This window comes from Artibeus jamaicensis, unplaced genomic scaffold (assembly GCF_021234435.1).
Source record: "Artibeus jamaicensis isolate MK-2021 breed Jamaican fruit bat unplaced genomic scaffold, CSHL_Jam_final contig_781, whole genome shotgun sequence".
Lineage (NCBI taxonomy): Eukaryota > Metazoa > Chordata > Mammalia > Chiroptera > Phyllostomidae > Artibeus > Artibeus jamaicensis.
In genome coordinates, this window is record NW_026521968.1 from 6672072 (window position 1) to 6687048 (window position 14977).

The 14977-nt window shown below is 49.8% G+C and overlaps 1 protein-coding gene across 2 annotated transcripts; it reads left to right on the top strand.

Moving 5' to 3' along the window:
* The first annotated feature begins 1268 nt into the window (after positions 1-1268).
* CCDC42 (coiled-coil domain containing 42) lies at positions 1269-14767 on the top strand. Of its 2 annotated transcripts, XM_037164942.2 has the most exons (7): positions 1269-1351; positions 1652-1757; positions 2048-2152; positions 3614-3811; positions 8787-9008; positions 9122-9280; positions 14690-14767. In XM_037164942.2, exons 1-7 carry the CDS (start codon positions 1269-1271, stop codon positions 14765-14767), a joined length of 951 nt encoding a protein of 316 aa, XP_037020837.1. The 2 variants fall into 2 exon arrangements, with proteins under 2 accessions (XP_037020837.1, XP_037020839.1); XM_037164944.2 differs by lacking the exon at positions 8787-9008.
* The last annotated feature ends 210 nt before the right edge of the window (positions 14768-14977 follow it).

The following is a 14977-nucleotide window of genomic DNA, read 5'->3' on the forward strand; positions in this document are numbered from 1 at the left end:
TGAGGGGTGCGTGCGTACGTGGGTGCGCTCTGGGCGGGGTGGGAGCTACGGTGCTGCCCCGCCTGAGCACGCGGGACTGGAAGAAAGGCTGGAGGGTGTGAATTGGGCGGGCGAGGGTGGGCGGCTCCGGGCTCCCCCAAGTCAGGAAGTGGGCCGGGGCTGGCGGCCAGCAGGGGGCGCCGGAGGACCGGCCATGTAGCGGGGGTGGATCTCGGACGCTGTCCCTGCGGGATACCCCAACCCATCCCCCTGCGGTGCTGGCTTCCAGACCCGGAGCACAGCGAGGAGCGGCGGGCGTGGGAAGATGGGCAGAGAGCGCAGCGGAGCCGGAGCCTGGCGTTACCTCCGGGGGCGCCTGCCTCTCACACAGGGTCTCAAATTGAGGTGCTGAACCTCAGACCAAACAAGTGTGTGTGCAGCACCCCGTCGGGATCGAGGCAGGCAGCCAGTCATTCTGAAGCAAACACGTAAAACATGTGACATTTATGGTACCATAGTTTAGGCATCCCTTCCTATTTTAAAAATCTGCCAAGCTTGGAAGATTGTGTGGTACCCTCTGAGGGGCCTGGCCACGGGCCCTCCTCAGTCCCCAGAATGCCTCTTCAGTCCCCAGGCCTTTTGCCCATCCCCCCCCCTCACACCCCTACACCTCCTTCGCCCACCACGTGGTTCTCATCCCATCCTCCACAGGTCCCAAGCTTCTCAGTGCACCCCCAGCCCTGCCTCAGATAAGCACCTCCTTTTCTTCCTTCCCTTTTTGTCTTCTCGGGCACCTGTTGCAGGTACAGCCACCACCCTCACCCTCACGCAACCTGACCCCGGGAGAAAGGCCCAGGGTCACGGCTCCCTCACAAGGACACCCCTCTCCTGACACCCCGAATCTAGGCCAGAACACCCAGACCCTGCATCCCAGCCCTGGACGCCAGCATCTAATCAGGCCTAACTTCTCCCCAAAGTCCTAAGTGGTAAATGCAGAAGCAGAGTGGAGTCAGCGGGGACAGGGGTCAGAGGGCAAAGCCTGACTTCCTCCAGTGGGCTACAGAACCAGGTGACCTGTTGCTAGGCAACCAGCTCTCTGGTGGCTGCTGATGTCAGGCTCCAGCCCCTTCCCAGGAGTCTCTCAGAAGCCCACCCTCTGTGGACCAGGAAAAGCAGACAGAAAGGAGAAACAGGAACAGGATCCCAAGGACCCCTGGGCCACCTTGGCTCCGCCACTCACTGTTTTACTGTGAAGTTTCGGCTGCCTGGGTCATTTGATCACTGCCATCATGAGTCTAGGCATCATGGAGGAGGAAGATCTGGCCGAGTACTTCCGGCTGCAGTATGGAGAGCGGCTGCTGCAACTGCTTCAGTGAGTGTCTCGGGGTCTGGGCAGCCCTCTCTGTGCCCGGGACCTCTTATACCTGCCCATGCCCCACTTCCAACCCCTCCTACTCCTATAACCCAGTGCCCCAAATCACCCACGCCCATCACCTGGATCTGTACCCCTTATCATCTGCCTCATCTTGCTCCACAGATGTCAACACAGCTCTCTCTTCCTCTGATTAGATGGTTCCTTTTCCTCACCTGGGGGCAGGACTACCTTCCCTCCCCCATGGCCTTCTGTCTCCACGGGTTATTCCCAGACCCCTCTTGCCCATGTCTTGGACAGGAAGTTTCCCCACATTGAGGAGCAATCAGAATCCCCATCTATCCAGCTACTGGAGAAGAAGAAGGAGGCCAAGATCATGCACCATGCCATGTTGCAGAAGAAGGAGGTGGGGGACTGGTGGTGGGGTGCAGAGGGGGCCTTGGGGGCAGCCCTTCATTTGGTGGGTGGCAGTGGCTAGTGCCAGGAGTTCCGGGTGGTGGCTCTGTGTTCCCTCTGCAGAGACAGGCATGATCCGAGTCTTTGGGGAACCAGGGTCCCGGGATGCTCGACTCTGACCCAGGCATGGGTGGGCCCTGGAAGGCCTGGGGATTGACACACTTGAGCAGGGGACGCTGGGGCCTTCCTTGGTACCCATGTCAGGGGTCCTCCTGACCTCTCTGCTCCCCCCACCCCAAGGCATTTCAGCACAGAATGGAAACTCTGAACCTACGCTGGGAGGAACTGGGCATCAAGGAAGCCCAGTTGAAGGCCCACATGCAGAAGTTCGAACAGTTCATCCAGGTACCCCTCCCCCTCTTCTCCTCTTCCTCCTGGCTTTTGCTGACTCCTCACCCCAGAGGAGCGGTCTCTTCAGTGCTCGACAATGCCTGGGGCTTCTCCCTTAATGCCCCCACTTACTGCTGTTTGTAATTTCTTGTTTACCTGTCAGTCTCTGCTCCTTTTAGATTTCTGTTTATTATTTCCTTGCCCATACCTGAGACATACAATTTATGGAATGAATGAGTGAGTGAATGAATGAGCGAGGTATGGTCAGGGTTAGGCACTTGGAGATACAAAGATGAATCAGACAGGGTTTTAGTACCCCAACTCACCCCATCCCTCCCTCTTAGCACTGAGGGTCCACAGAGGGGTTGGATGAAGGACCAGATACTAGAGTCGGTTCTGAGGCAACTCCCCTCATCTGGTCCTTTGAGGAGTGACTTAACTATTTTTAGACCAGATTTCTCCCAGGAGGAAGGGCCTGGTGCAACTCCAGGGAGTAATCACGGGCCTCTGCTACAGGGGAGTCCTGCTGCTAAGCATCTCTGTCTTGCTCTGTGCCTAACCCAAGTGGGAAGAGAAGCTGATGGGTCAGGCATATTGTCTGGAGGTCCAGTTCTCACTGACCAGAGAAAAAGCTAGTGGAGTGGTCGGGGTGGCGGGAAATTTGGGGGTGAGGGGTTCTCCAAGTGGCCTCTAGAGGCATCAGAGTCTCGGAGAGCTTGTTACATGTATGGACCTGGGGACTCCTCTCTCCTTGGTTTCTTTCAGCTGGCCTGAGGTCAGGCCCAGGAAACAACATTTTTTTAAAGTTCCTCAGAGGAGTGTGATACACGGTTGGACTTGAAACCCACTGGTTTATGGCCTGTCAGTTTTCTCCTGGGCTTATGGGGCACGGTGCAAAGCTGTGCCTTCTCCACAAGCTTCCAAATGCCCCCACCACACGTGCCCATCTGGGGGAACCACAGGAGCCCCTGGAGAGGAAAAGGAGCCTCACAAGTGCATTGTGAGGGGTGGGTTCACCCTCTAAACTTGGGGGAGGGCTTTGCAGAGGGAAGAAGAAGGAGGGTCTGCCTAATTGCAGTAGCTGAGCCTCATGTGTTGTTCTGGGCATCAGATTGCCTGGGTTATCTCCTCCTGCCTGAACCTGCAGCCAGTCTGAGCCACTGGCTACATGCTCTCTGGAATGTCCTGCCCCCAGACCCTCAGGAGTAGGCCCCTCTCCTATCTCATCTCCCTGTGGCTTGAGCACTGTTGCCCCAGCTTTTGGTAGGAAGAGAGGGGCTACTGCCTCTCATTTCTACAGTTGGAGGAACTGAGGCACCAAGGACCAAATCAGCAGAAATTTCAGGCCTCTGGCCCAGGTAGATGATGCCTGCCCATCCTCAGGGTGGCCTCCTGAGCTCAGCAAACAGAGGCCCTGTGTGGGGCTCCAGGGAGGGTGGAGTGAGTGCCTGACAGACACCACCTCCCTGGCCCCAGGAGAATGACCAGAAACGGATCCGTGCCCTGAAGAAAGCTACTAAGGAGAGAGAACTTAAGAGGCAGCGCATGCGCGAGCTGGCCAAGGCCAAGCAGGAGATGGCGGCCCTGCGGCTACAGCACCAGCGGCTGAACAGCAAGCTACAGGACTACTCCATCTTCAACAAGTACCTGGAGAAGGTGGTGGAGAACTCAGAGGTGAGTAGGGGCAGGTCCGTGCCTTCCTCAGCCCCATCTCCCCTTTCCCAGAACCTGGGGCAATAGGGGACCCTCTGCATGGATGGTCACCCTACTCTGAGAATGCACATCCAGCCCTGGAGGGAAGCTGAAAAGGCCCGTGGTGAGGGTGAGGGACTGGGGGGTGTCTGTGAGTGACAGCTGTGTAAATGTCTCTGTGTGGATGGTGTGTGGTGTGTGTTGGGGGAACGAGGTTTCTTTTTGCAGCACGAAGCATAAGCTTTGCCTGCCTCAGGATGTGGCCCACTTCTGTCCCTGCTTCCCCTCCTCCCTGGGGTTTTGTTTACTTAAGAGTAAATAGGGAGAGGAAGGGAGAGAAACTGGAAAACACCCAACCTAACGCAGAGCTTCAGAACTTAGTATGTGCTGGGCCCTGGGCGAGGCGCTGCACATGCGTGACTCATTCAGTCTGCTCCTCGGCCCCCAGAGGAAAGCCATCCGCTGGATCACCACTGCAGGGGAGGAGGTGGAGGCTCAGAGGGGTTAGATAAACCGCACAGGGTCTCCCAGCCTGAGCCCTTGCTTCTAACCACTTCTCTGTGGGCCCCACGGACAACTGCTCCTCCTAAAGTTGACTTGCTGCCGGAGCTTCAGGATCTTCACCTTCTTCCCACCCCTGCGCTCTTCAGTCCGGCTGACCCTTGAACAGCGCAGGTTTGACGTAGGCAGTTCCACTTACACTAGTGGCTTTTTTCACTAGACCATTAGAAAAAAATGGCAGACAAACCATATAGCCTAAAACCGATGATAGGAACTTGCAGTATCGATACGTACAATATAGTACTGTAAATGTATGTTCTTTTCCTTTTGATTGTCTTAATAACATTTCCTTCTAGCTAATTTTACTGCAAGAATATGATATGTGATGCCTATAACATACAAAATATGTGTTCAAGAACCATTTATGATATCAGTAAGGTTTCCAATCAACAGTAGGCTATCAGTAGTTAAGTTTTGGGGTGGTCAAAAATCACATGTGGATTTTCCACTGCACGGAGGTCAGCACCCCAAACCCTGCATGGTTCAAGGGTCAAGTGTATTTGACAGGCGGACACGCCTCCTTTCCAGATATCGTTGCCCTTTCCTCTGGGCCCCCTCCCTCCCTCTCCTACTTTCTTCCTCGGGCTCCTCAGGGGATCCTCTTCCTTGCTCCTTCTTTAAATGCTCCTCACATCTTCGCTGCAAACCCTCCACTCTTCTCCCTGATCAATTCCCTGGCCCTCCTGTGGATGACACCGGTGTCAGTGCTGTCCGCACTGCTTCCCCCTATCCCCATGCGACATCGGCAGGCAGGACCCTTTACCAGGGCAGAGTGAGGCACGAGGTAGGCCCTCTGGGCTGGGGAGCAACGTCCTGTGGGGGCTGCGGAGAGATAAAGGACTCACGGCTTGGTGAAGTCTCAGCGATTCCCATATGGAACCACCAACCTAATTCATGTATGCCTGAGTCCCAAATCCGTGTTATCTCCTCCATTCTAAGAAATCTGATAAATTGTTCATTGAATAATTGGAGTGGGGGTTTTTGTTGGGGAGAGTGAGGGAAGACTATTATATTAAAGCAGCAGATAAATGATAAGAAAAATGATACAAATTCAGAGCTGGTAAAGTGTATGTCTCTCTCGGTCCTGTAACTCCCCCCTGAGCTTCAGGCCCCTGCATCTAATGTATGGAGTCCACAGCCGGTCTCCTCTGCTTCCTGTCCTGCCGTCCCCTGGTGCTGGTGAATGGCATGGCCACCCACCCACCCACAGCCTCCCACCCACGGCCTCACCACAACTGGAGCCTCCTCCTTGACTCCTCCCCCTCCTCCCTCATCCCTGGAAGCCATCAATCAGCGGATCTGGTCTGTTCTGCCTCCTAAGTATTCCTGGAATCCGGTCCCTGCCCCTTCCTCATCCAGACCACCAGCATACCTCATCTGGAGTTCAGCTTCGAGTTATTCCTGGCCACCAGCCTGTCCAGCATTCTAGAGCCAGCCTGACCTCCCGTCTCTGTCACCTTCTCTCTTTATTCATTCATCTATTTATTTCAAAGTATTTTAATCATACTGAAAAGTAGGGACAAATAGATAATAGCACCCAAGTACTTACCACAGCCTTGTCAAATCTTAATATTTGCCCTCAATTCTTTTGTCTTTAATAAAATACTACAGGTAATTAAAACCCCCATACCCCCCCAACCCTATTCTTTTTCCCCTCCTCACAGGTAATTGGATCTCGGATTTTCTAAGTTCTCGTTCACATGCTTTGGCAGCATATTACATATTCATAAACTATGAATAGTGTTGTACATGTCCTTTTGTGACTTACTTTTTCTGATCAATATTCTTTAAAACCTTTTTATTATGAAAAGTTTTAAACATATGCAAAAATAGAGAGAACAGTCTATTGAATGCCCATTACTCACCACCTAATTCCAACAATTATCAAATCATAGTCAAGTCCCCCGAGCCCCCACATCTGCCATTTTGAAGCAAATTATATTTTTGCATCCCTGAGTTGTTCAGTATGTAACTCTGAAAGAGAAGCTCTTTTTTAAAATAGTTGCAATACATGGTCACACCTAGCAAACATTTAATGTAAAGTCCTCTATATTAAATATCCACTTGATGTTAAAAATTCCCCCATTATTGCACAAATTCTTTTTAGACAGTTGGTTTGTTCTAATTAGGGTCCAAACAAGGTCCCACACTGCATTTGGTTGATATGTTTCTCAAAACACAGGCATTATTGTGCTGATAAAATAAGCCAAACATAAAAGAGGGCACACTGCATGACTCTGCTCATGTGTTTATAAACAGGCAAAATGAATCACTGGGGACAGAAGTCGGAATCCTGACTTTCTTGCTAATAGGGCACAGAAAACCCCTCTAGTGTGCTGGAAATATTCAAACATCCCTTCTTCACATAATTAGAATACTACCACTCAAGAACGGGACTTCATAAAGAGAGTCTTCCCTTTATCCACTGTTTGGTCACTGTGTGGGTCTTCGAGAAGCAGCTGGTTAAACGTTAGATTCTTCATTGCCATTTGCAGAATGAGTTGGTTCTCCAGCGTCCTCCAAAACTGACCTGTCGTGTTGTCATACTCATTATGGACTCAGGGATTTTTAACATGTTTGATGTTTTAATCTTCTGTACTTACTCTTACTGATGTTCAAAGTGTCCCATCCTTGGCCAGTGGGAGGCTCTTCGAGTTGGCACCTAAGTCCCTTTGCCTTCAGCATTGTGCCGTGGAGAAGTGCTCGTGGCACTGCTGACAGGCCCATTCGTTCCTACTTGCATGCTGTCGCATCATGTGCAGAGTGAGCTTTCGAATATGGACATGAAGCCCTCTCTCTGCTTTTTAAAACCCTCCAGTGGATGATGTCCAGACTCCTTCTCAGGGTTTACTGGGCACTTTTATTACCTCCCCAGGCCAAATTCGCCCTTCCTACCTTGAGCTCATGTCATTCACACTAACCTTTCTTGAGCTTCCTGAACATGCCACACACAGCCCATCATCTTTACCCAGGCTGTGCCCTCTACTTCCTCACCTCCCCGCCCCTGCCTGCATCTGGTGCTCTCCAGTTTGTACCTCTGGTCTCATTTTAGACGTCCTCTCCCCACAGGAAAACTTTTCGGGCCGTTCCCACCTCCTCTAATGCCGGATTGGGTAGCCCTTCCCCACTGAGGCATATTTGGGGAGGGGCCAGCAGGGCAGTTCCCAGAACACCAGTGTATCACTGGAAATGTCGTGAGATGGGCAAAGTGCCCAGGGAGTGTCCCCTGGGTGGCTAAAAAGCACACTTTGATAAGCCCCTGGGGAGGTAAGCTGGCATCCTGGAGCTGGTGCTCACACTACCTTCCAAAGAGGGAGGGTCCTTGGCTTCTCTGCTGCTGAGTGAGACCTGAGAGTTAGAGCCAGAGTGGCATGGCTCTGGACCAATGCTGGAGGAGGCAGCTGAGCCTGGCAGGCCTCCTGCCCTGCTGGTACCCTCTCCAGCCTCTGCTGGAGGGAGACCTCAGCAAATGTTGAACAAATACCAGAGAGCACAGTATTGAAGATATTACTCCCCCTGCCCCCAGTCTCCATCCAGCCCCATCCTCCAGTCATAGATAGGCCTTATCACTCTGCATTATGACTGACTATGTACTGTCTGTCTGTGCTCCCTCTGCACCACCCTGAGTTGTAGGCTTCCCAAGGGGCAGGGTCTAGCTGTCTCATCTCCTGCTCTGCCCCTAGCAGTTAGCATGGTTCCTGGGCTGTACGTGGCTCTTGGTACTTTCTCATTGAATAGGATTACCACGGCCTTGGGAAACACCTCAAAATGCACACCTCCCCCTCCTACAGACATGAAGCTCTCTGTCTCTGCTTTTTAAAACACTTTGGTGGATGAAGTCTAAATTCTTTCTCAGGGCTTACCAGGCACTTTTTTTACTTCTCCAGGTTAATCTCTTACTCCCCATCTTGAACTCAGATCATCCACACTAACCTTTCTTGAGCTTCCTGAACATGCCACACATAGCCCATCATCTTTACCCAGGCTGTTCCCTCCAGCAGTTCTCAACTCTAGAATCAACTGCTGGGGGGGGTGGGGGGGACAGTGTTGCAAAATGCAGGTGCCAGGGACCACTTTAGACCTGTTTTCCATACAGTTCTCTGGGGGTGGAGACTGCCAGGTGCCCTTTTTAAAGCTCCTCCCATGATTCCAACATGTGATAGAGAGTAAGAACCTCTGGTCTAGTTGTACTGTCTCCAACATGTGGCCCATGGCCTGTAACAACCCAGGAGGAGCAAGCAGTGGGACTGTAATGTCATCGGAGCCTCTGTCCCTTGACCTTGGCCTAGGGTGTCTCTGCCAGGCCAACGAACCTAGGCCAGAAGTTGACGGGTAGCAGGGGCAGCTGCCTTGGGCTGTGGGGCTACAGTGCAGTGAGCTGAGCCCCTCACCGCAGTTCGAAGAGATCCACGAGGTGATGGCGCGCTACAAGACGCTGGTGAGCATGCACGATGACCTCATGCAGTCGGCGCAGGAGGGCCAGGAAAAGATCGAGCGTGCCAAGGCACGGCTGGCACGCTACATGGAGGAGAAGGACGATGAGATCCTGCAGCACAACAATGAGCTGGCACGCTTGCAGATGCGCTTCGACCGCGCCCGCAGTGATGTCATTGTCTGGGTGAGCAGACCAGATGGTCAGGGGGCTTCTGGGCTTACTGGGTGAATGAGTGAGGAACTGACACACACATACATACTTGCTGCGTTCATGTCCCTCCCTCATACTCTCCCCAGGAATCTCGCTGGGCACATATCCAGAACACCGCAGCCAAGAAGACCCTCTTGCTTGGCACCATTAAGATGGCAACACTGAACCTCTTCCAGACTGTGAGCAAGCAGCTGAAGGAAGCATCCTTTGTATCCCTGGAGGATACGCACAAACAGCTGGACATGGTAAGAGGAGGCACAGGTACCTGGTGGGCTGTGTTTACTGAACCACGGGCTTCTTGATTGGTTGAGTAGGGTAATGAACTGGCTCAAATCTTAATGGGATCGGCATTACCTAGGGACTGGGAAGTATTGCTGGGCCCCACCCAGAGTCTCTGACTCAGTAGGTCTGCAGTGAGAACCCCCTTGAGATTCCATTTTCAACAAGTCCCAGGCAGTGGTGATGGTGCTGGTCTGGATTCCACATCTTGAGAACCACTGCATTAGAGCCAAGACCCTGTTGGACCCCAATCAACAGGGACAGTAGCAGAGACACACTACTGAATTCATGGTGCAAAACAGTCTTTGTAGATCTAGTGAGTTCCGGAAGATGTATACCTTTCCCACTCTTTGGGAAAAGAGACCATTGGTGAGGGAGGGGGAAGTAAGTCAGCAAGTTTAGGAAACTGTTAGTCTTGTTAATAGCAATTTGAGATTTTTCTCTCTGAAGTAATCGAAAGGAAATAACTTTTTCACTGTATGATCCAAAGCTCTTTGATGCCATGTCCATGTGCCACCTAAAATCATCTCACTTCCGACCAAAGGTAAACACATCCCATAATTTGGGAGCCTCCACAGCAGCAGATGCATTAGCCATGCTGCTTGTGACATGCAGAGAAACATGCTGTTTGTTTATTCCTTTAGCGAAAGTCTAGAGCTCTGCTGTGAGATAGTAGAAAGTAAGCTTCTAAAAACTGGGGTTTTTGTTTTGTTCCCTGCTGAATCCCCAGTGTCTAGAGCACTGCCTGGCACATAGCAGGCACTCAGTGAGCACTTGGTGAGTGATGATCCAACACAAGCTAAAAACAGCAATCAACTGAGAGGCCTTTTCCCCTGCCCCACAACAAACAACAACAACAATAACAACATGAAACTCGTGAGGTGTAAAGGACTGCACCTGCTGGCTGGGCAGGAAGGACGCCTTCCCTAAATCAAAAAGTCTGCCTGTTTCTTCAGGCACGTTACAGCAGAATTATTGACAGTCCAAAGACCGTAAAGAGCATTTGTAAGAAAGTTTGTTCTGAAGCAGCAGTTCTCAAACTTTTTGGTATTAGGATATTTTTACACTCTTAAAATTTATTGAAGAGCCTCTAAAAGTTTCTGTTTATATTGGGTATTGATATTTGCCATATTAAAACTCAAATAGAGGACTTCCACCAAGACGGAGGCGTAGGTGGAAACCCTGTGCCTTCTCACACAACCAAGTTTAAAAACAACAAAGTTTTAGCAACAAAAACGCAGCCAAACCACAGAAAATTGAACTATATGGAAGTTTGACAACAACGAACCTTTCAGCCAGACCCAGCCAGACTGGTAAGAGGGGTGAAGCCAGCAGCGGAGCAGGGTCGGGCAGGAAAGATCCACCAGACCGACCCGGGTGCTCGATCTAGCGTGAAGGCAGCCGTGGGTGGATCCCAGATGTGGAGTAGCAGGCGGACCCACTGAGGGCTGACCACAGTCACACATTTGTGCGCAGATAAACCAGTGAAGGAGCAAGCAATGAGACAGACCAGGCAGGCCCCAGCAGCGGGAAGCAGCAGAGGGGACCACTATTGTCCCTCTCTGACCCCACCCCCACAACAGCGTCAATACCCAGGGACTGGGTCGTCCTGCCCTGGTGAACACCTAAGGCTCCTGTTATTCATAACAGGTGCAAACAGACCAAAACATTATGGCTCAAGAACAGCTCAAAGCCCCAGAGCCCATAACTCTAAGCGACCAAGAGATAGCCAAACTTTCAAATGCACAGTTCAAAACACTGGTGATCAGGATGCTCACAGAACTGGTTGATTATAGTCATAAATTAGAGGAATATATGAAGGCTAAGCTAATTGAAATGAATGGCAATGCACAGGAAACCAATAGTGATGGAAAGGAAACTGAAACTCAAATCAAGGGAGTGGACCAGAAGGAAGAAAAAAATGACCAAACAGAAAAGGATGAAGAAACAAGAATTCAAAAAAAAAAATGAGAAGAAGCTTAGGACATCTTTAAATGCTCCAGCATCCGAATTATAGGGGTACCAGAAGGGGAAGAGGAACAGCCATGAGTGGAAAACTTATTTGAACAAATAATAAAGGAGAACTTCCTCAATCTGGCAAAGGAAATAGACTTCCAGGAAATCCAGGAAGCTCAGAGAGTCCCAAAGAAGTTGGACCCAAGAAGGAACACACCAAGGCACATCATCATTACATTAGCCAAGATTCAAATGAAGGAGAGAATCCTAGAAGCAGCAAGAGCTAAGGGGACAGTCACCTACAAAGGAGTTCCCATCAGACTGTCAGCTGATTTCTCAAAAGAGACCTTATAGTCAAGAAGGGGCTGGAAAGAAGTATTCCAAGTCATGAAATGCAAGGACCTACATCCAAGATTGCTCTACCCAGCCAAGCTTGCGTTTAGAATGGAAGGGCAGATAAAGTGCTTCTCAGATAAGGTCAAGTTAAAAGAGTTCATCATCACCAAGCCATAATTATATGAAATGTTTAAGGGACTTATCTAAGAAAAAGAAAATAAAAAATATGAACAGTGAAAGGACAGCAAACTCACAGTTATTATGAACCACACCTAAAACAAAAGCAAACTAAGGGGACAGCTAGATCAGGAGCAAACCATAGAAATGAAGATCACATGGAGGGTTAGCTACAGGGGAGTGGGAGAAGGAGAAGGGGGGAGAAGATACAGAAAATAAGTAGCATAGACAGTAGGTAGAAAATAGATAGGGGGAGGGCAAGAATAGTAGGGGAAATATAGAATCTAAAGACGTGGTCATAAACTAAAGGGAGGGAATGGTGGGGGAGGGGATGTGCAGGGTGGAGGGGAATGAAAGGGGGGAAGAGAACAACTATAATGGCATAATCAATAAAATATATAAAAAATCTCAAATCGAAAATATTTAATTTATGTCCTGGCCAATGTGGCTCAGTTGGTTGGAGCATTGTCTCATACACCAAAAGGTTGGAGGTTCTATTTCCAGTCAGGGCACATACCTAGGTTGCAGGTTCAATCCCCATTCGGGAAACTAATGGGAGGCAACCCACCAATGTTTCTCTCTCTCCTTTCTTCTCTCTCTAAAATCAATAAACACTTTTTCATTGTTAAATACATAATCTATTCATGCTAACATAAATAGCATTTTTAATGAAAAATACATTTTCAAAAATATATTTTGTGCAGATAAGTAGCGTTATTTGACACTTTTATAAATTCCCCTATGGTCTGGCTCCACAGAGGCCAGGTGGGTTCTCACAGCTGCTTTGCATTCACTCAGTTGCGACAACCCATGTCATCAAAACATTCTACTCTGGTGAAATTCCCTCACTGTACACTAGTGAGGGAATAAGAGGCAAATAATATCTTAGACTATAAGAAGAGCTCTGGCCTTGCAGCCCCTCTCCCCAGCAGCGGGGTCTCGGGGACCCCCGGAAGTCCTCAGGCCCCTTCCCTTTAGCTGTGTAAAGAAGGTGGGGTGGGGTGCAGTCTGGCTCCTTGGCCCTGCCTGGGCATTCCTGGTGCAGATGGAGGCTTCCAGTTCATCCCCTCCAAATGTGGGCCTTTCTGACTCCCTTTTAACATTGATTTGCCTCCATAGGGATACTTAAGGTAGCCCCAACATTGTTTTAAAATATCCCACTTCAGCCCTGGCCAGGTGGGTCCACTGATTGGAGCGTCAACCCTTACACCAAAATGGTTGTAGGTCCAATTTCCGGCTGGGACAGGTACAGGAAGCAACCGATCAATGTTTCGCTCTCACATCAATGTTTGTCTCTCTCTAAAATCAGTAAACATATGCCCATAGGATGTGAGCCTACTGAGAGGAATACACATGGTCAAGTGCCTGAAACATTAAAAATAAGGACCAAGAAAACTGCAAGTTAAAATCTAAGGTTAAGGCAAGGGAGAGAAACAAAGACTATAGATTCTTGTATTGTAAAGGACAGTAGTTGGCTCTGAGCTTCCTGGTCAGCAGAAGGAAAAGCAACACACGGTTAGGTACCAAAATAGGAAAATATAAGGTTTTCCTCAGAGAAAGCAAACCTTTCCCGCACTCTAACTGGAATTTCTCAAGGAGGCTTCGGAGAGCCTCCGTGAACAAAGCTGTCAACACATCCTACCACAGATCCAGCCATGGGCTTCGGAAGTCACTCATCCAGGACTAGGAGCAAAACATCACAGTGCAACATAGGAAAAGTGATTCTGCCAAAGCCCAAGCCGATCTGAATTCAGGTCTGTGTACTGTGTCGTGGAAGGTCCAGCCTTATCCCTGACTACAGCCCAAACTGCCTGGAGCAGCATTTTTCAACATGGGCTTGGGAAATCCTAGAATCCCAAGATTTTAGTAAGTTTCCTGTTCGAGAATAAAAGGACTCTGTGGACTAACAACTTTAGAAAACTCTAAAGTTAAACAAGTTAGATGGTTTTTAAATCCGGGACTTCGGAGAGTCTTTGGTCCGGCTCTGTCCCGAGACTCACTAAGCAGATTCAACATAATTTATCTGCTTATCGTTTCTAAAACTCGATTGCTGAATCTTTTTTGGAGGTATGTCATTACTCATTATAAGAACATAGTTTGGGAAGTGCTGAATTCGTCTTCTCTGTAGCCTTGGAAAAGTTACTTTAATTCATTGATTCTTTGTCTCCTCTTTTGCAAAATAACAATTACATCAGTAACGGCACCAGAATTATTTGCTGACAGTTGTTGAGAGTTTGGGGCAGTCTGTGTAGTCCTGTCTCTGGGAGCATTCTTGAAAAGGAGAAATTTGAGGACGGAGATCTTTGAAGTCATCTAGACCAACCTTTCCTCCCTCTCCACTTTCTAAAGATGAAGAAACTGAGTCCCGGCCAGATGAGCAACCTCCCCAGGGCAGCATCAGGACCCCGGGTCTTCGGACTTGTAAGGCAGCACCCTTTCTGCCGCCATGTGGGTTTTATCTTCTTTAAAACAGAAGTTAGAGAATGGAATTTAAACTTCCTAGATGCTTCAAGATTAGCCTAATGAGCCTCAGTTCTGGGTTTCGTGAAAACGACCACTTTGAAGGTTATTAAATTGTGAGAGCCGTCTGCCCCCACACTGGCCAGACTCAGTCTGCTCAGGGCCCGCCATCTCTCCTGCCTACAGTTGGATGGTCAGCCCATTCTTCTTCCTGTCTCTGTGTCTGCTTCTAGGACTTCTAACTCCGTTGCTACTTCCTGCTTCTAGTCTACTAAGCCTGATCCTCCATCTCAACTAGAGTAATTGTCAGATGAGGGGAAGTGGCTTCAAGAAGTCAGTCACAGGGAAATGGTGACTCCTTACAGGTGATGCCTGGACATGCTCTGTATTTGGATGGGATGGCCTGTCGCTGGGTTGGGCTAACTCTGGTCCCCCTGCCTTGTTAGATCCAACAGTTTATCCAGGACCTGTCGGACATCTGGGCAGAGGTAAAGAAGAAGGAGCAACAGCAGATCCGGGTGTAAGGAGCAGCCGTGAACAGAGACAAGAGAGAATGAGTTCCCAGTGAGCCTGCAGCCCAGCCCCCGCAGGCTGGCCCTCTGGGTCCCCTGTGCCTTTTTTGCTGGCAGATACCCTGCTATATGTCCCCTTGGGTCTCAGCCCATCCGCCCCTGAAAATATTAAATTGAATAAGAACTTTGTCCCTAAGTTCTTCTTTGATTATTTATTCACGG

What these genes read in the sequence shown, in the direction of transcription:
- CCDC42 (XM_037164942.2), top strand. Translation starts at nt 1,269, where the DNA reads ATGAGTCTAGGCATCATGGAGGAGGAAGATCTGGCCGAGTACTTCCGG. An exon ending in AGGTGGTGGAGAACTCAGAG is followed by an intron (nt 3,812 to 8,786) that starts GTGAGTAGGGGC and finishes CCCTCACCGCAG; the next exon opens with TTCGAAGAGATCCACGAGGT. An exon ending in GCAGTGATGTCATTGTCTGG is followed by an intron (nt 9,009 to 9,121) that starts GTGAGCAGACCA and finishes TACTCTCCCCAG; the next exon opens with GAATCTCGCTGGGCACATAT.